The sequence below is a fragment of the Populus euphratica genome, unplaced genomic scaffold (assembly GCF_000495115.2).
Source record: "Populus euphratica unplaced genomic scaffold, PopEup_1.0 scaffold2474.1, whole genome shotgun sequence".
In the NCBI taxonomy this organism is placed as follows: domain Eukaryota; kingdom Viridiplantae; phylum Streptophyta; class Magnoliopsida; order Malpighiales; family Salicaceae; genus Populus; species Populus euphratica.
In genome coordinates, this window is record NW_011502305.1 from 1 (window position 1) to 21069 (window position 21069).

Genomic DNA, 21069 nt, shown 5'->3' on the forward strand with positions numbered 1-21069 from the left:
TCAAACTTCTTTATTGTTGCTACAATTTGGACTTGAAAATGAACTTTTTAGATCTTGGGCTCCATATGAAAGTTGTAGGCCTATATCTTACCTTTCCATCTGCTTGACCGCTTTTTATGATCGGCTTTGTTAACTCGCAAGTGCACGAGTGTGCGATGTAGCAATTAACTCGGTAAGATCGAGGTCATATTCACAGAGAGCTAGATCTGGAAATTAAGCTAGGTAACAAGAAAAAAACTCAAGAGAAATTAAATTAACAATAACTTGGTTGAAAATAATTGATGGATTTGTTTTCAAAGATGAAAAAGTGTAAATAGATTTTAAATGACAAGAAAAAGTAAGTCTTGGTCCAAATCAATTTTAATGGTGATGTACTGGTGATTTCTTCAACATATATAAGATAACTCAACCTAATATCAACGATGGTGATATTAGAACGGAAGATATTACAATGAAGTTTAGAAAGATAAAGATTGATTATTGCTTAAGAATGAATAAGTACTTTCATATTAAGTAAGACATTGAATCAAGCAATCTCTATACCAAAACTAAAGTTTGTGCATAAAAATTCAAGATTATAACATTACCTAAATGATTTCTAAAATTTCTTTGCAATAATAAATCATTCATGAAGAAAATGAGAAGATAAACATTAAGATTCATTCATATCCTAAAGAACTCACCTCAATCACCATCATCCTTGATTTGGATCCAAGAAAGAGATTAGCCAACCATGATTATATATAAGAACACTTCAATAAACATGAAATAACTTGAATCAAACTGAAATAATAAGTTTTACAAACTAAAGAACCGAAATCTATAAAGAAGAACACAAAACAATTTCAAAAACAATTCGGACACAAATCTGACTCTAACTTTGGACAACTTTTGTCACCTTTCCAGATCATTAAAGAACAGCTCATTTGGACACCTGAGTCAAAAGTTATAGGCAAAACACCGAAAGGTGTTTTGAAAAATCAAATCAGGACAGCTTTGCAACCATTTTGGTGCACGTTTTTCTTCCTCATTTATGAGCTATCTCTTTCTTCTTTTTGACCCAAAATAATGTAAAAATGTCCCCTCCAGCTTTCCATCCATGTGCTGGCCTTCTTGGATCAATGGATTACCCAAAATAAATCAATTGTTGTTGTGTGGACATGCAAGATCATGGATTGTGTTTGAGCTGATTTGAAGGTTGATTTGGGGCTGATTTGGGGATGAATTTAAGCATCAAATAAGTATACAAATATACCTATTATTTGGGCTAAGATTGACATTGAAACCTTGAGTGTTTAATGGTTGAAGTTTGCACACAACATAAGGCAAGTTTGGGCTTAAAATAGATCATATGATATTCTTCTCTAGAATTGATTTTTGGGACAAATTTGGAGCACTTATTTGAACCAAGATTTGCTTCAATCTTCAACTAAATGTCTCTTCAATTCTTTTTTCTGAATTTTGACGTTGAATTTCCTGAATTAATTCATTTAAGCTCCAAAACCTATCGAAACATTAAAACAAACTTCATTACTGAAAAGCACATCAATTATTATAAAAAAAACCAAATAAAAACAATAAATATATATGTAAAATAAGAGACTTAATGACACTTTTGATGCATAATCACCATCCATATAAAATAGATCTAAATCTGAGATCTATAGCTCCAGATATGATCCAATTACCGAACAGTGTTCTGATTTGGATTGCACCGACATCTCTTTTCTAAGCTTGGCCATCTCTTTGTTCTTTCAATTTCAGTTCTTAAATTCATCAATTAATCCTTTTATTTATGTGATAGGCCTGTATTTAAAATGAATATTTACCATAAATTAAAGGTATCTTATGTTATTAGATATATTATTATAAAACATGCTTTAGTTAAGGAGTTATTGATACTTCAAGTGCAAAATGATGATATAAAACCTTGAGAAAAATACACTTTTAAGTACTAATCACCCCCAACTAGCTTATTACTAGTCCCTAGTAATCAAAGCGCTAAAATAGAAAAACAATTTGCAAATTCCACAAAGCAAGGTATTCATCATTCAACTTCCATTAATCTATCCAAATAAACAAACTCTCATTAAATTTATATATCTGCTCAATACCTCTTAACAATATATTAATAAACCTTTCTTTTGTGTTCAATATATCAACACATAATTATGAGGCTTTTCTTTGAAGAAAACAAAATTTTTGTTCTAATGTTTAAGGTTAACTTCCTTGAGTTGAGATTATTATTTTTTTTTTCTTTTTTTAATATATATACATATAACATAAAACACCATGTATCTTTAACACATGTAACGAACTTTCAACTAATGACTCCTAGACCAGTTGGTATTAGGGCATTAGGTGTTAAGACACCCCTACGAGCTTAGTAACTCGAGTCACAGATACTGATACGTAGATAGTGCAATGTTTGATTCCCTTAAGTTTTTCTCCTCAACCCATGTAACAAGCGCTGAGCCAATAGCTCCCAAAGTCAGTTGACTTTAGGGTATTAGGTGTTAAAACACCCCTTCGGGCTTAATTGCTTAGGTTAGGGAGGCTACAAAACCAAACTTATCTACATTTTTATTATCATCATTTTTTTTTTGTTTTTGTTTTTTTAATTATATACTATCCCTTTTCCCTTAGTTGTTACCTTTAACAAAAGAACATAAATAATGTAATAATCCAATATGCAACCCATAATCATATGTTAAAGAGTGTGTGTGTAAATTAATGTTTAAGAATACAAGTTAAATGAGTATATGAGTAGAATTAAGTGATAGTAATGTGAGAGTTTGTAAACCTGAATATTTCAAGAAGTATTATGATAGACCTTATTAAGAATAGTTACTAAGACACATCTCAAAAGTCATAAAAAGATCTCCTTTACTCTGTCATCATAGTAACAACAATTTTGCACATGCTTTATGAAATACAAAACACTGTTAGTTTTTTTTTTTGGTTTTTTTTAGCTACTACCTTTTCCCCCCAACCAAAACGAGACATTGTCCTCAATTTTCTAAGGTAGAAAGATAGAGTATAGAAGATATCACTTGAAATAAAAAATACTGACAAACCTGAAATACACTTAAACAAAAATAAGAAATAACAAAACACAATAATAAAACAAAAAGACATAAAAAAATTTACAAATGAAGACTCAAATCTAAGCTAAGCTTTTTACGGCTTTCCTTAGATGACCAATTTATGCGACTCATGGAGGGATCAATTACAGGAATGAAAAATTGTAGTTGGTCAATCAATTGTTCAGCTATACTAGCAGAGATTATGATTTGTCGTGCAGAAGATGTTAGAAATTCTTATTCCACATCATGATCAAGAAAAGACAACAACTTATCATAATAACCATTAATATTTAACAAACATATGAGTTTATGGTGAATGTGCAGTTAGGTTCAAGAGGAAATATGAAAGATCTCTTCCAAAGTGCCTAGACCACCTGGTAAAGCAATGAAGGCATCAACATGGTTAAACATTGCATTCATTCGAGCAGACATTGTGGAGACCTGAAGTTTCTCTCCAATTATTTTTCCAATGATGTCCCCTTGTGCTAAAGCTTCAGGGACGACCCCCAAAACTTGACTACCTCCTAAAAATGTAGCTATTGACACACCTCCCATTAACCCAAGATTGCCTCCCCCATACACTAAATGAATCTTTCTCTCAGCTAGCACCTGACCAAGATGATTTGCTGATTTTAAAAACTCCTTTTCTTTCCTAGGACTAGATCCACCGAAAACACAAATATTTCTTATCTGATGACTTGAGGAACTTGCCATTTCTACACACTTCTATATTTTTTGAATGTATGGGTTGAGTAGAAATGAAAGGAAGGAAGAGAGGATTTTATAGATGAGAAATTAAAAAAGGCAATTATACCACCTATATGTAGGCCAGCTAGAGTCTTTCTCACACACTCTCTCTCTTTATTTATTTATTTTTGAAAAAGCATGTGTATGTAAAGGTAGTTGTGATTGTGGCTCACATCTTCCCTTGGTTTTACGTCCAAGAACGGCTTAAACGCCTTCTATGGGTCAAGGATAGGCTTCCCATCCAGTTTTCTTAAAAACTAGCAAATAGGGTCTTTTTTAGTCAGATTTCCAAGACTAAGTTGAGCATGTTCTTTATGAAATAGGGTTCATAAGTCATGAATTGCATGATGCTTATCTCGACTATGATGAGACTTAAGAGTCAATATAAGATTATCTAAAAACTCTCTATGCTTTGAAATAAATTCCACCTTTTGACAATTTTCACAGGTTTTGCGAAATACATCTGATTCCTCGAATATGGTGGGCCAGTAAAATTCACTTTGTAAGATTTCTACAATTCTCTTTTTTGATGAGAAAAGATCCCTACATGCCTTAGAATGATAAAATTTAATGACATTACTTACCTCATTGTCGGGAATGCATCTTTGAAATATTTGATTAAGACAATAATTGAATAAGTAAGGGTCATCCCAATAAAATTTTTGCAGGTTACTCAAAAATTTTCTTTTGTCTTCAGTACTCCAATAAGCTGGCAAAAATTCTGAAGCAAGAAAATTGATATTTTTAGCAAACCAAGGTATTAAACTAAGAGACAGTAGAGATTCATCAGGAAAGTAATCATCGATTGGTGTGATGTCGGGTGTCGAATATATTGTCACTTTTGATAAAAGATCCGCATCAACATTTTTGGTGCCTTTTTCATCCTTAATTTCTTCTTGATTGGTCATGGTATGAGGAAATAGAAATGCTAGAAGGGAATCAGTTTTTTTTTTGTAATGTTCAGATTCAACCCCTTCCTTACCCTTAGTGATTGACTCAGCATCTTTCTCATAAGGTTCAAGAATTGGTTTTTGAATAACCTTACCAGTACGAAGAGTGATGACTGATTTGACTTGACCCATGTGTTAACTTCCAGAACTACTTGCATTTGCATTGTATTGCCCTTTAGGATTTTGCTGTAGTTGAGATGGAAACTTACCTTTCTCTTGAAAACTAAGAGCAGATATGAATTTAGCAAGAGTATCTTTAAATTTTGTTACGCTTTGAGCAAGTTGAGTGTTGATTGTCTCTTGCTTTTCAATAAATGCATACAAAGTTTCCTCAAAATTTCTTGTAGGAGGTGGAGCATAAGGAGGTGCATATCCATGAGAATTTTGGAAATTATGGTGTGCTTGAAACTGTGGTTGTGAAGTTTATGCATTGTCACTCTTCCAACTGAAATTTGAGTGATTTCTCTAACCAGGGTTATATGTTTGTGAGTATAGGTTGTGGTTGGCCTTTTGGAAACTATTTAAAGCATGGGCTTGTTCATGGAGACATTCCTTAAAAGAAGGCAAGATTGTACAATTATTGGTTGAGTGTTCATTTGTTTCACATATTTGACACACAATGTTTTCAACAGATTTTAATTGACCACTCTTTTTCAATTCTAGTGCCTCGACTTTTCTAGCTAAAGATGCAAACTTGGCTTACAAGTCATGATCTTCCCTAAGGTTGTACATACCTCCACTAGATGTATGAGGTTGAGTTTTGCTTGGTGCCTCATAAGTACCCGTAGTGTCCCAATTTTGAGCATTTTCAGCTAACAAGTCTAAGTACTCCATTGCTTCATCAGGTTCTTTATCTTCAAAAGTTTCATTGCACATCAATTCAACCAAATGCCTATCTCTAGGTGTTAACTCTTTAAAAAAATATAAAACAAATCTCCATGTTTCAAAACCATGATGAGGGCAAGTATTAAGCAAGTCTCGATACCTATCCCAACATTGGTAAAATGTTTCTCCTGGTTTTTGAGTGAAAGTGATGATTTGTCTTTTGAAAGAGTTTGTTCTATGAGATGGGAAAAACTTCTTTAAAAATTATTGTTGCATTTCATCCCAAGCACGAATGAATTCTGGTCTCAAATTTTGTAGGCATGTTTTAGCTTTATCTTTTAATGAAAAAGAAAAAAGCTTTAATATGATGGTGTTCATGCTACAATTTAAATCATTATATGTGTTACAAACCTCCTCAAATTCTCTTAAATGTAAGTATGGATTTTCTAATTCTAAGCCATGAAAAGAAGGTAAAAGTTGAATAATACCTGGTTTAAAATTAAAATGAGATGTATCGGGAGGAAAAACTATGCATGATGGTGCACTTGTTCTTATGGGATTCATATGGTTTCTAAGTGTTCTAGCACGATTATTCTCATTATGAAGTGATTGATCATCTTCTTCAACCATATTTTCTAAAAATGATGAGGATACCCTACAAAGTCTACTACTTGATGTACGTGACTACACTCTCATGCACGTGTAGGAATAAAATAAAAGAGAGAAGAAAATAAAAGAAGAAGAAACAAGAGACATGAAACAAAGTTATATACAAGAAAAGTTAAAAGTGAAAATAAAATAAATATTATAATTTATACAAAACTTACCTCCCCGGCAACGACGCCAAAAACTTGACATAACCAAAAGATTGATGTCTTCTCCCAAGTGCAAGAGTGTCGAAGTAATAAATAACGCGGCAAGACCAGAGTCGAACCACAGGGAGGTTAATTGTACAAATTATAAATAACAATAATACAACAACAATAACAATACCAACAACAACAATAATAATAGTAACAACAACAACAATAATAATAGTAGTAGTAGTAGTAATAATAGTAGTAGTAGTAGTAGTAGTAGTAGTAGTAGTAGTAGTAATAGTGGTAGTAATAATAATAATAATAATAATAATAATAATAATAAAGAGGAAGAAGAAGAAGAGGAAGAAGTTGATGAGAACTTTGAGATGGAAGATCAATATAAGGATTAAACAATGATAATAACAAATGTCAAGGCTAGAGGTTTCACTAATGGTATGTCAAACAAGTATAATATAAACTCTTATTATTTAATTGGAAACCACACATAAAAGAGGTTCCAATTAAATTATAGATTGTTAATATGATTACATTAGTCATCTTATTCTATTAATGCTAATAGTTGTAAATCTCGTCAAGCATTCATGATTATAACTTATATTAACAACAAATCAAGTTCCTTTCATAGCTCAGGTGCGGTTATACCATATAGTATGCACTATGAAAGTACCAAGCATTTGTTGTACCAAGTGTTATACAACATAAATCAAGATTAGTCATTTAACAAACAAAGTATTAAAAAGTGTGCAAGATAACCAATTAGAAAGGTGTAAGTATGAAACATTAAAGTCCATATTGAGTTTACATTATACTTATTCTTACACCATTGATGTAACCTTTTTACCTTGACATAATAAATTCATTTAAACATAATAAAAGAAAGAAAAATAAATAAACAAAATAAGAACATAAATAAGATAAGAGATAACTAAGTAAATGAAAAGAAATAACAGGCAACCACTTTATATTAATGCAAGCAAAGCATAAACATTACAAAAAATACAAAGAGAGAAAGCAAGAACATGATCTTGATCTGAAAACCAAAATGCCTAAATGCATGACAAATGCCTCTTTTTATAGGCCAAAATTAAGAACTATTGATTTGATGACTAATTGATGAGTAGGTGACCAACTCTTGACTTAGTAACAATCCTTATCTTCTCTTATCTGCCCAAAACATCATTGATAATGTCAAAATTGGAGCCGCTCGAAAACATGAAAGTTGTAGAAAATTGTCTTATTTTTCTTGTGTAAAACATTCAGCTCATTTGGACTTCTAGAACTCCAGATATGGGCCAAACACTGAAGAGTGCTCGGGCTGGAAGACAGATTTGAACTTCTTTGTTGTTGCTATAATTTGGACTTGAAAATGACCTTTTTAAATCTTGGGCTCCATATGAAAGTTGTAGACCTATGTCTTAACTTTCCATCCATATAAAGTAGACCTAAATCTGAGATCTATAGCTCCAAATATGACCCAATTACCAAACAGTGTTCCAGTTTGGATTGCACCGACATCTCTTTTCTAAGTTTGGCCATCTCTTTGTCCTTTCAATTTCAGTTCTTAAATTCATCAATCAATCCTTTCATTTATGTGATAGATCTGCATTTAAAATGAACATTTACCACAAATTAAAGGTATCTTATATTATTAGATATATTATTATAAAACATGCTTTAGTTAAGGAGTTATTAATACTTCAAGTGCAAAATAATGATATAAAACCTTGATAAAAATACACTTTTAAGTACTAATCACCTTCCCTGAAGGAGAAATTGTCCGCAAATGCCTCGCTCGCAACACCTAACAGGTTTTTATTTTCTCCCAAAAAAAGAACCCCAAATATTGGATTTTTTTCAGGTCTGAGAGTGAATGTTATTGTTACAGGAATATTTGAAATGGGTCTGACTCGTGTTTTCCTTCATCTACCCTTGATATTAAAGTGTTCATTTATAGCGCATCGCAAGTACAAAATCATATACAGTCACTACGTATCATTGTTTTCTTAGTGGGAGTTGGCAATATAATGAAGTTCTTATCTTTTCAACTACACAATGCTTTTTTACTATAATCTTCAGGTGCTTGAGTCTGATAATCACTCAACGATTACATTCTATGCCATGACATGAATATCTTCATCCTTTTCATGTATATGGAGGGTAAAAATAATGTCAATAGTGGAGGAAATGGATTGCTGGATTTAGAAACGAACACTCTCGGGCTTGCAAATGTGTGTGATTCACAATTACAAACCCTGCGGGGTATTTATACTTAATCCACTGTCTTCACCATAGTCTCCTTTCATTCAATGTTCTTTGTTTCTGGCCACTGCAGAACGAGCTTGCAATTTTGGAATTCATACAACTTGTAGTTGAGACCATGGACCACCATTTCAGTAATGTGGCAAGTCCCCTAATACCAAGGATGATGTCTTTTTACCCCATGTTGATGGACTAATATTTGGCTTGGCATTATCTCTATTGGGTTATTTCAGAAATCAAACACATAAATTTACATGATTCGGCAACTTGCCTACTCCACGGATCTACTGATTTGTATTAATCAATCAAAAAGCAATACAAATAAAAAGGTGGAGAAAAAACTCTTCTCTACTCAACTCACTCTCACTCAAGCGCTCTCTGTTTTCTTCACTCTCTCTATATTCTTCACACACGCATCTCTTCATTGAGTGTGTGTATATATATATAAACTAAATTGGGAGCATAGACCATAAATCATGCCATGATTTATGCCTTAAATTAAGCCTCTATTACGTGCTAAGTGGGAGATTAGTTATTCCCACTTGCATATAATGAAGGTAGGGCATTGTTTGTCTCCACTACTAACAATCTCCCGTTTGGAGACAAACAATGAAATTATCTTTTATCCTTGAAGACCAACTGAATTTTTACACAACTTCAGTTTATCAAGTATAACTCTTTTGGTTAACATGTCAACTGGATTCTTGCTTCCACATAAATTTTCTAGCATTAATTACTCATCATCTAGCAATTGTTGGATGAAGTGATATTTGATCTGAATATGCTTAGTCCTAGAGTGAAATGTTGGATTCTTGGCAAGGAAGATTGCACTCTAACTATAGCTATACAAAGTACCCTATCCATTCATCTTGCTCAATTCTTTCAAAAAACTCTATAACTATACAATTTCTTTTGCAGATTCTAAGACTGCAACATATTCAGCTTCTATTGTTGCATCTTGCTCAATTCTTTCAAAAAACTCTGTAACTATACAATCTCTTTTGTAGATTCTAAGACTGCAACATATTCAGCTTCTGTTGTTGCAAGAGTGATGATCTTTTGCAAGGTAGAACTCCAGGAGATAGCAGTGCCTCGTAGAGTATATATATATATATATCCCTATAGTGCTTTTTTTGCTATTAACATCTCCTGTTAGATTAACATCTACAAAACCTTCAAGTTTTAAACCACCAGTTGTGAAGGGAAGACAAGTCTCTAAAGAACCTTTTAAGTATCTCATGATTCATTTTACTGCCTCATAATGTTGCTTTCTAATATTGCTTATATATCAATTTACAACTACCATTGCATGGGCAATGTCTGGTCTGGTACAAACCATAGTATACATTAAAGAACCGATAATTATGGTGTATAGAATCTTATCCATGTATCCACATTCTAACTCAGTTTTTGGCAACTGGTCTTTGTTGAGCTAGAAATGATTTTCCAGAAGTGTACTTATTGGTTTAGTATTATCCATATTAAACCCATTGAGAACCTTTTTGATATACTCTATTTGTGAAAGCTTTAGTATGCCTTTGTCTTTATCTCTGATGATTCTCATGCTAAGTATTTGTTTAGTAGCTCCCAAATCCTTCATTTCAAGCTGTTTTGACAACTGCTGTTTTACTTATCAATCTCTTAAATATTGAATCTTGCTATCAACATATCATCTATATATAATAGTAGAATGATGTAGGATTTGTTAAAATATTTGACATAGCAACAATGATCAACTTGACATCTTGTGTACCCCGAACTGTACAAGAAGTTGTCAAACTTCTTATATCACTGTTTTGGAGCTTGCTTCAAACCATATAGGTTTTTCTTTAGCTTTCATACTTGGTTCTTCTTTCCTTGCATTGCAAACCCCTCTAGTTGTTCCATATAAATGTCTTTCTCTAAGTCACCATGAAAAAATATTGTTTTTACATCTAGTTGTTCAAGATGTAAATTTTCTGCAACTACTATCCCCAGAACAACTCTGATTGTTGTGTGCTTCATAATTGGAGAAAATATCTTAGAGTAGTCAATCCTTTTCTTTTGTTAAAACCCTTTTATAACAAGTCTTGCCTTAAATTGTTTGCTTTCGTCATGCTTACTCTTTACTTTGTAAACCCACTTGTTTTGCAAAGCCTTCTTTCCTTCAGGTAGTGTGGTTAGCTCCCAAGTCTTGTTCTTCAACAAAGAATCCATCTTATCCTTCTTAACTAACTCCCACTTGCTTCATCTTGTAATGATTCTTTATAAGTTTGTGGTTCACCACCATTTATCAACATGATATAATTTAGTAGAAGTGTGAACCGTTATGAGGGCTTTACAGTCCTTGAAGACTTGCGAACATAAACAATAGGTTCTTTTGGCTTTGTATCTTCTTATAGAGTAATGGGTACAGATGTGTTTGAATCTTCTTGTAGAGGCTCTTGAATTTTCTTCTACTTGGTAACATCAGGAAGCCCTTCTAATCTTATAAATTCAGATTTTTATGGGCTTGTATTTAAATCAGTTATATCTGTTTCTACATTTGATCTGTCTTTTTGTATAAAACTTTCTTATTAAAGATCACGTTCTTACTTCTAATAATCTTTTTATTCTGATAATCCCAAAACCAAAATCCATATCCTTCATCTTTATATCCGATGAAGAAATATTTCTTGGATTTGGCATCTAGCTTGTTGCGAGTATCAAATCTATATAAACATAGAAAAGACACCTAAAGACCTTTAGATGAGAGAGTTGTATTTCTTTTCCTCTCCATACTTCCTTGGGTAATCTGAATTCCAAAGGAATTGATGGTCCATAGTTAATCAAGTAAACTGCAATATAAACTGCATCAGCCCAAAATGTTTGAGGTAACCCTGAATGCAACCTCATGCTTCTAGCTCGTTTATTGATGATCTTGTTCATCCATTCAACAATGTCATTTTGTTGTGGTGTGCTTAGAACAGTCTTTTCCATTCTGATACCATTGACAATGCAACACTCTTTAAAACCTCCATTAATGTATTCTCCTTTATTATTAGATCTCAAGCATTTCAGCTTTAAACCTGATTCAGTTTCAACCATAGCCTTTCATTTCTTGAATGTTTCAAACACATCAGATTTATTTTTTAGAAAGTATACTCATACCTTCCTGCTAAAATCATCAATGAAAGTCGCATAATACCGAGAACGTCCAAGAGATGTTACTACAAAAGATCCTCATAAATCTGTGTGTACCAGTTCTAGCTTTCTTAGTTTTAAGGTCTTGCCAACCTTTAAGAAACTGTGCTTCTTCTGTTTTCTAAGAACACAACTTTCATAAATGTCTAATCAATATTTTTTAGCTCTAGCAGCTTTCCCTTCAACTAAAGTGTCCTCATCCCTTTTGACTTATAAGGCCGAGTCTACAATGCCATAACTATGTTTGTTTTTCTACTTCAGTAAAGGCAATTATGTCTGCAAATCTTATGGTTATATACAAGGTGCCGGTTTTCTTTCCACGAGCCAAAACCATTGCTTCCTTTGATACTTTCTACATACCTCTAGAAAAAAAAGATTGAATGGCCATTATTGTCAAACTGTCTAACAAAGATCAGTTTCTTCTTTAATCCAGGAACATGTCTTACATTTTGTAAGTTTCATATAGCTCCATTTATCATTTAGATTTGCATATCTCATACGCCCATGATATTCATTGGTTGTCTATTGGCCAGATAGACTACACCGTGATCTCTAAAGATATAATTTTGCATCATTTTGTGGTGTGGTGTACAGTGAAATGAAGCACCATAATAAAAAATCCAATCATCAATTGGATTTTATACAATAAGAATCAAAGTATCTTGTACCTCATCTGTTGTAGCATTCGTAGAGTCAGCTTCAGGTTTTTTTGGTTTTATGCAACTCCTCATGTAATAACCATGTTTATCACAATTCCAATATTCAACCTGCTTTATAGGTCCACACTTGCTTTTACTTCTATATCTTAATTTTGATCCACCTCTGGATGAGTTTCTATCATGTCTCCTTCCTCGAGTGTTGATGTTGAGGGCTGAACCTGAACTTGAATTTGAACTTTCACCTAAGTTTTTTCTTTGTACTTCTTTAGCCAAAATCAAATCTCAAATGTCATCATATTTTAGTTTGAATTTTCCAGTTGAGTTACTCATGACTGTTCTCATACTTTCCCAACTTCTTGGAAGTGAAGCTAGCAAAATAAGTGCACGAATCTTATCATCAAACTTAATCTTAATAGATGAAAATTGATTTGTGATGGTATTGAAGTTGTTGAGATGTTGTGTAATAGAGGTGTTTTATGTCATCTTCAAGTTCAACAACTTTTTCATCAAGTGCACTTTATTATTTGTTGAGAGCTTCTCATACATCCCAGACAAAGCTACCATTAATTTAATAGTAGATTTTTCTTTTATAACATTGTGAGAAACTCTTCTTGATAAGGATAACTGGATAATACCCAAAACCTATCTATCAAGAATTAGCCAATTTTCTTCTTGCATATTCTCAGGTTTGCTCCCTAACATAGGAAGATGAAGTTTCTTTCCATATAAATAGTCTTCAATTTGTATTTTTTAATATCCAAAATCTATCCCATCAAATTTTTTAATTCCAACACCCTTTATATCATGTCATTTTTAATATTTCTTGGATTTGAATCTGCCGAATCTAACCTGATGGATGTGTCCGGAATGACAAAAAATGTTGGAATGACACTGAAATCAGGCAAATCGGACTTTGGATGGCTTAGATCTTATCAATCAAACTTTTAAAATACTAGATGGTGCAAATGAAGCCGCGTGTTAGTTGGAATAGTGCCTACAACACACTAGATCAAAACCCAATATGCTGACGTGGCTATGATGATGTGTCAGACAAGTAAGTAATCTGAGCCCACAACTGATTACGTGGAAAATCCATGTGGATTTTCTAGCTGACATGCCATTGTTTTCGTTTACTGATGTCGTGTCAGGTGACGTGGCTGATGACTGTACAAAATTGCTGTTGTGACTACTAATTGGATGATGATTGTCGGGTCAACTTGGTTTAGTTGCAAGTATTCGGGCAAAAAAGGAGAGTATGACGCGTGGGGAAGTCCTAAAGTCAACATGCGTGGGCATGCAGATATCAATTCTTCGCTGGGTTTTTACTAATGGATTCATCTTGTCTTCCCCTAAACAATAGTATGTTCAAAAACATATTTTTAGAACTTTGATTTCTGGGTTTGGATCAAACACGCTTTTTTTTAAAAACAAACTCTGATATCAGTTGTTGGGTCATTCCAGAAATCAAACATACATAAATTTAAGTAGTTCAGCAACTTGCCTACTTCATGGAGCTATTGATTTGTATTAATCAATCAAAGAAGCAATACAAATAAATAGAAGGAGAAAAAACTTTTTTCTACTCAACTCACTCTCACTTAAGCTCTCTTTATCTTCTTTACACTCTTTATATTCTTCACACATAGTTTTTTACTAAGTGTATATATATAAACTAAGTTGGGAGCAAAGACCATAAATCATGTCATGATTTATATCTTAAATTAAGTTTTTATTATATGTTAAGTAGAAGATTATTTTCACTTATATATAATAAAGGTAAAATATTGATCGTCTCCACTGCTAACAATCTCCTGGTTTTCCTTTGTTACCCTTGTATAGAAGTTCACCTTTTCTCTATTTTTAATTTGTTTCACTTATCTATGGTGCGAGCTAGCATGTTCCATTTAGAAAAAGCTCATTTCATGCTGGAAGAGATTGTCATGAATGGTTTGCATTGACGAGACAAGCAACTCTCACATTCTGAGCCCGATAATTATACTGATGGATAAGACATCTTAATTGACTGGTCAGGTGCTATCGTTCTTTCTTGCATTCTTGATGAGCTAGCATTTTAGTTTATCCTGTTGTGTATAAATAAGCTTGAACACAGACATTTCCCCTGAAACATGAAAAACGTTGTGTTGATTTTATTGTTGTACCGGTAAAATACTCTGCTGTCTTCAACACAATTTGGTTTTCATACCTTAATCATTCTGTCCATGTGTAAAGTTCAACTCTTAAGCTCAAGTTCTCAGTGTGTAGTGGCTGCACTGTGGCGCCCTTTGCTCTATTCTAGAGGCATCCAATTCCAAGGTGAAGAAGGATTTTTAAGTTGCAGTATCATCAGCCAACATCAAATTTGCTAACAAAATATACATTTTTTTTAGAGTTACGCATAAATTGCCTAATCTTCTACAGAATAATAATGTTTCACAGCTGTATTTCCTGCCAATTGGCTACATTTCTTAAAAAACTGACAGATCAAATTGCTGCAGGCCTGCCATCTTTTCTTGGATCGCTCACTGCTGTGAGCGTTCCATGGAGAATTTGGGCATTTATAGAATCTCTCGAATTTTCGCTGTCCACGTGGATAGGGCTTTGGAGGGTCTGAACAACAAGCTGGACAATAGCTCCCCCTGCCTGAGCCAGCAACTGATGACCCCTTTCCTCCAAGAAAGCTTTTCTGTCCCCTGCAAGTTCTATGTGCTTGCCATCTATTACTGTCCAGTTTTCGTACAATACAGTATTGGGTATTAACTGCTCAAAATCAGATCACATGAAATGTCCAAGTATTAGACGGAAATCATATTTTACCCAGAGAGAAGATGAAGATGAATTGACTGTTGAAGCAAGTTTCCTACCTTGTGATAGACCCTTGGACTCTCAACTGCAGTTAAAGGTTCCATCCCCAAGACAAAATGATTAAGAAAGACTTGTATCACTGCTGGAATGATGAAAAGTCCGCCACTACCACCCATGACCCCAGCTAGCTGATCGTCCTGTGGAGTTTACAAAAGTGAGATTACAATAAATGAGGAAGTTAGAGAGGATTTATGAAATTGATGACGATACATCTGATTCAAGACCAATGAGGTCGAAACTATTGCTGTTGAGCTGCACGAATTTCTAGCTTGGTAGAGAGTAATATATCTATATAAAGCCAAACCTTGGTGATAATAACAGGAGTCATGGAAGATAAAGGTCTCTTGTTGGGTTCGATAAAATTTGCTGGAGCAGGAGGCAGCATGTCAGGAGTTATCTCTGTGGGTGCTGAGAAATCACCCATCTCATTGTTGAGCAAAATTCCAGTAGAGGGCGAGAGAACTCCAGCTCCAAAACCATAATTTATTGTTGTTGTCATTGATACAGCATTTCGCTCTGCATCCACAACGCAAAAGTGGCTGGTTCCATGATCTCTAAGCTGACTCCACCTACTAATTAAGGTCTGAAATCTTTAGAATCATGACACAGTGACAATGATACCAGTAAAGCTTTATTTATAATCAGTAGCAAGTAGTCATACCTTTCCATATTCATGTAATATTCTGGAGGGAATGTGGTATTGTCCACTATCATTTTCTGTATTTTACTGGCGTAAGATTGGGAAAGCATTTCAGACATGTATTTGGCTGTGTTTACGAATGCAGGGTCCCCCAAGTTCATTCTAACAGCAAACATGTGCTTCATTGCTTCAATCAAGCGATGAAGACCAAGATTTCCCACTGCAGCTTTAGAACTTCCATAACTATTGAGGATGTTTAAGACCTGTTTTGCATCAGAATTTAGAGAAATCCAATTCACATAATTCAATAGCTTCACAACCATGAACAGTATTGTAGTCAGAGTAAAATGCAATATCCAAATGCTGAAGTCAGCTCACTAATTAACCCTAGTTTTGTTGGACATCAGTCCTTCAAAGCCAGAGCAGAACAGCCAAAAGATCACTTGATTTTACAGAACAAAATGCTTGATTGACACAAATATGCATTCATAAGTGAGAAAATATAACCCACCAGAGACATTCCAAGTGTTCCACTTGAAGGTGGTGGCATTCCATATATAGTGTAGCCCGTAAAGTTTGCAGCTAAGGCATCCATTATATCCACCTTGTAATTCTTTAGATCTTCCATCGTTAGAATCCCACCAGCATCTCTGACATCTTTCACTAATTTCTCACCAACAGTGCCATTATAAAAGGCTTGTGGGCCTTGTTCTGCAACTGCTTCCAGGCTTTGGGCTAGCTCCAGATTAAAGCATTTATCACCAGCTTGTAACAACCTCCCATTTGGAGCGAACACTTGCTGCAACCCAGGATCATTCATGATTTTTTTGGCACATTTAGCAATGGAAGATGCAAGATAGGGAGCAACAACAAAACCATCCCTGGCAAGTTTTATGGCAGGTTGGAATAGAGTCCTCCAATTCAAACGGCCATGTTGCAGCCAAGCTTCATGGAGGCCAGCAATCTCGCCGGGAACTCCCATGGACAGGGCACCTGAATACTTGTTATTCAAGTTGTTTGCATACATATTCTATTCATGGACAAATACACCATAAAAGATGAATAAGCGGACCTTCAAAATGGGCGATGAACGTGCAATCCTGGTAAACAAAATTAAAAAAACAAAGTAGATGGAAGAAAATTCTAGTTGATTTTCTTTATTTTTTTCCCTGATGGATAGGATCTAGCGGATTTACTGGGACAAAGTGTGATGTAGAAAAGTTAGCAAGTGCTGATATTTTAGGTGAAAGAGAAGACTTTGAACCTGTGAAGCTGCCCCGGGAGCAGTTTCTCTCATGTCATAAGCTTGAGTTTTAGAAGTTGATGAAGACCTGACAATCATGAAAGCTCCACCTCCTATTCCACTCCCCACTGGATTAACAACACCAACGCACAAAGCAGTTGACACTGCAGCATCAACAGCATGCCCACCTTGTCTAAGCATTGATGCACCGATTTCAGAACACCGAGCATCATCAGCAGCAACAACACCTTGTTCTGACTCGACAATCTCAGCTTTGTTAACTTCAATCCTTTCACTGTAGTTTTTTCCTCCTCTCAGTACCCAACAAGTGAAGTGGGCTCCAAAAGTTAGCAGGCCTACAGCTGAAGTGCAAACAGTTTGCTTAGGGAGCATTAACTTGGATAATTATAGCATTTTCATGAACACTAGAAATGATAATCTGAACGTTTTGCATCTTATAGCAAAAGGCATACAGTCGTGCTCCAACAAATAATTAAAAAATGAGATAAAAATTAACAGATCTCGACAGAAACATTGATATAAGGAAATGGTGAGAACAAAAACATAGCATTTGCAATATTTGCTCAAATGAATGATTCTTTATAATTAAACATGGGTAATAACTTATCCTGTGAATCCCAGAACAACTATCTTGTTTTGGCTCTGCTAATCTGATTAAACATGCTGTTAGATGGCGGATTGTAATTGGCACAAATTATTGGATGGAGAGGGTTCCAATTATCCTGGAAACCCCACAGAACATGGAAGGAATTCTGAACAACTGTCATATATAAATATATATATGGAAGGAACAAAAACCAAACATACAAACATAGAGAGAGAGAGAGAGAGTGGTTAGTACTTGCAATAATGGTTACGGATGCAAGAAAGAAGCACAAAGCTTTGCGACTCCAATTCTTCTTGACATAAATATGATAATTTGTTGATGAGATATCAGTGCCCAATAGCGGAGCTACGATGCTCTGTCGCCCCATTATCCCTCCCTTCAACACTCAACAACAATTAGGTGTCTTGATGGAGTTTTACTGGTTGAACCAGAGACCTTTCTTTATTCCTGTGTTAGGCTGTGAGGAATAAAGAAATGAAGGGGTGGTATTTAATGTAGATTCATATGTGTACACGATTAAAATAAGATTTTCACAGGAATCCTTCAAACTTTTTCACGATATGACTAATGTGAATAGAATCTTCATTATCATTTTCTAGGATTTTTAATTTTGTCTTTTTTCAAGTTCTTCAATGTTTTATTAAGTATTTTGGGTTCTTTTCTTGGTTTTTCAAGTAGTTTTATATTTTTTTAAATTTAAAGTGCATAAATCAATCTTTCATATTTTAACTTTATTTTTATATCACCATATTTTCTAGGATTTTTAATTTTATCTTTTTTCAAGTTCTTCAATGTTTTATTAAGTATTTTGGGTTCTTTTCTTGGTTTTTCAAGTAGTTTTATATCTTTTTAAATCTAAAGTGCATAAATCAATCTTTCATATTTTTACTTTATTTTTTATATCATCATATTAAAACTATAAAAAAATACATAAAAAATCAATTTAATATTATTTTCATCTAAAAATTAATTTCAAAAATACTTTTTAAAATAGATTTTATCGAACATAGCCTTAACCGGAGCATGGAAGCCATCGGAGCAACGTTTGTTTTCTTTATAGCTTCCAAATTTAGCCACGGCAAGCAAATTACAAAACGGTCACTTTTGCATTTTGGGAGTAAAAGGTAGAAACCGGCTAATTTTAAATCCACACGGAAGGACAAGTATTATTATTATTATTATTATTATTATTATTTTGTTACATCATCCTGAACGATAGCTGCTTTGAAAAATGAAAATAATTGTACCAAAGCAATTAAACAATGTCGTAGACGGTGACGCCAAATAAATAGACCTCCACAAGTTCAAAGTAGAATAATGCACACAAAATAATTGAAAAGTACAAGGACGATTGAGTATTATTTGTAGTTTCCGAAGTTTCTTTTCCAATTTAAGAAAATAAAAAAAAAGTTACTTTTTTAAAAATCAAATGCAATAATTATATTCCTTAAAGTTTTTTGTTACTTTTTTTTCCAGTTTGAGATACAAATTTCAATTAAATTCCAACCTATAATTGCTTTGTCAAAATAATTAATCTAGTTAAATATAGTTAAATATGATTTGGTGTGAAAAATTTCATGCTACATCAGTATTTTAAAACAAGCAAGAAAGATTTAAAAGATTTAAGATTTAGTGACCCACAAAACAAACACAATGCTATAAAATAAATATTTCATACTTATACTTAATCAATTATTTAATTTAATTAAAAAATAAAAATACTTTTAAAAAACTAAATTCAATAAAGGCCTAAAAAAGAAACCTAAGGTACCCATTTTATCTTCTAAACAGTTAAAAATCTCATAAAAAAATATTGAAAAATGAAATTTAAAAAAAAACAAGTTAAAAAAAAACTCAGGATAAATCTCTTAAATCTAAACCAATCTCTGATACCTACAATCATTAAATTCTAAATCACAGCTCAACTGAAAAGCTCAACAACTTATTAAATTATAAGCTCGGCCCAACCTTGAAGCTAAATACTCAAATAAATAAATGTTGAAGAATAAAATAATAAAAATATTAATTTTTAATATAAAAAAATAGCAATAAAAAGAATCAACTTTGATAGGCAAAAGAACTCAAGAATGATGAAATTGTAAAAAAATAATTAAAAATCATCATAAATAAAACAAATCATAATTAAAATAATAAGGACTATATTTGACAGATGAAAAAAGTCTATGGGGGATGAAATTGAAAAAAAATTCTAATTTCATAAATGATCTCCAACAAAAGAAATAGTAATAAAAAAATAAAGATATAAAAGAAAATAAAATTGAAAGGTTGTGTTTGAAAATTTGGAAAGCCAACATGAAAATCTACAAGGAAAAAGGAAAAAAAAGCCACACACATCAAACTAAAGACAATTAGACCACACAAGTCACTTAGGCATGGAGGGATCACTAAGAGGCTTCGGTTGCTTCCCTAGTAGTAGGCTTTTGGCCATCAAATGACGCCATATGCAATGTTCAAAGCTTGTGGCTGCTATTTATGACTCCAATTAAATTTGAGAATAAAAAATATAATCAAATTTAAAAGACTAAAGTACCTCTATACTAAAGGATAAATTTTTCAAATTTAAAGGAAAATAATTTAAATGTTTTTAAATTAAGTAAAAGATAGAAAAGCCCTTAATGTTATTTTCCTTTTCTTTTTCTTGTAATCAAAGTTAGATTAATAATTTTACAATTTAAAAAGAAAAAAAGGACTATAAAGCCTCTAGAGACATTTTAAACAAATGTATAAAGACCTTCTTGCCTCCATCTAATTCTTCGATGACTTTTTTAACATTAGAAAAAATCTATTATACCTCTTATACAAGGCTTAATGATTTTAGAGTGAAGGCCAAAATTATCACTTTACTATTATAATTTATAATAAACTTACTCATATGCTATAATAAAAACCAAGATTAAATGATTTATGAGTTGAGATACTTTTTAAAAAAGAATTTAGGTTTCTTTAATATAAATCATTCTTAATTTTCATTTAACAACTTGAATTTTTAAATTGAAATAATTTTTTGATATGATATTAAGATTTTTTTGATTAAGTGATCATGAATTTAAATTTCATCATGTTCATCCTCTCAAATTAAAATTAAAAGAAAAACTTTAGTATAAGTTTATAATTGATTTGTAAAAATTTTAATTTTAAAGAATTTTCACTTAAAAATATATTAAAA

General features: G+C 32.9%; 1 protein-coding gene across 2 annotated transcripts; it reads right to left on the reverse strand.

The window, feature by feature from the left end:
* Positions 1 to 14815: 14815 nt before the first annotated feature.
* Positions 14816 to 18349, reverse strand: LOC105119054 (gamma-glutamyltranspeptidase 3-like). 2 transcript variants are annotated; one of them, XM_011017153.1, is made up of 7 exons: positions 18117 to 18349; positions 17276 to 17616; positions 16523 to 17041; positions 16033 to 16274; positions 15676 to 15940; positions 15371 to 15508; positions 14816 to 15266 (listed from the first exon to the last, which is right to left on the reverse strand). In XM_011017153.1, the coding sequence occupies exons 1-7, from the start codon at positions 18247 to 18249 to the stop codon at positions 14991 to 14993; spliced, it is 1914 nt and encodes a 637-aa protein (XP_011015455.1). In that variant the 5' UTR covers positions 18250 to 18349; the 3' UTR covers positions 14816 to 14990. The 2 variants fall into 2 exon arrangements, with proteins under 2 accessions (XP_011015455.1, XP_011015454.1); XM_011017152.1 differs by having other exon boundaries at positions 15676 to 15943.
* Between the last annotated feature and the right edge of the window lie 2720 nt (positions 18350 to 21069).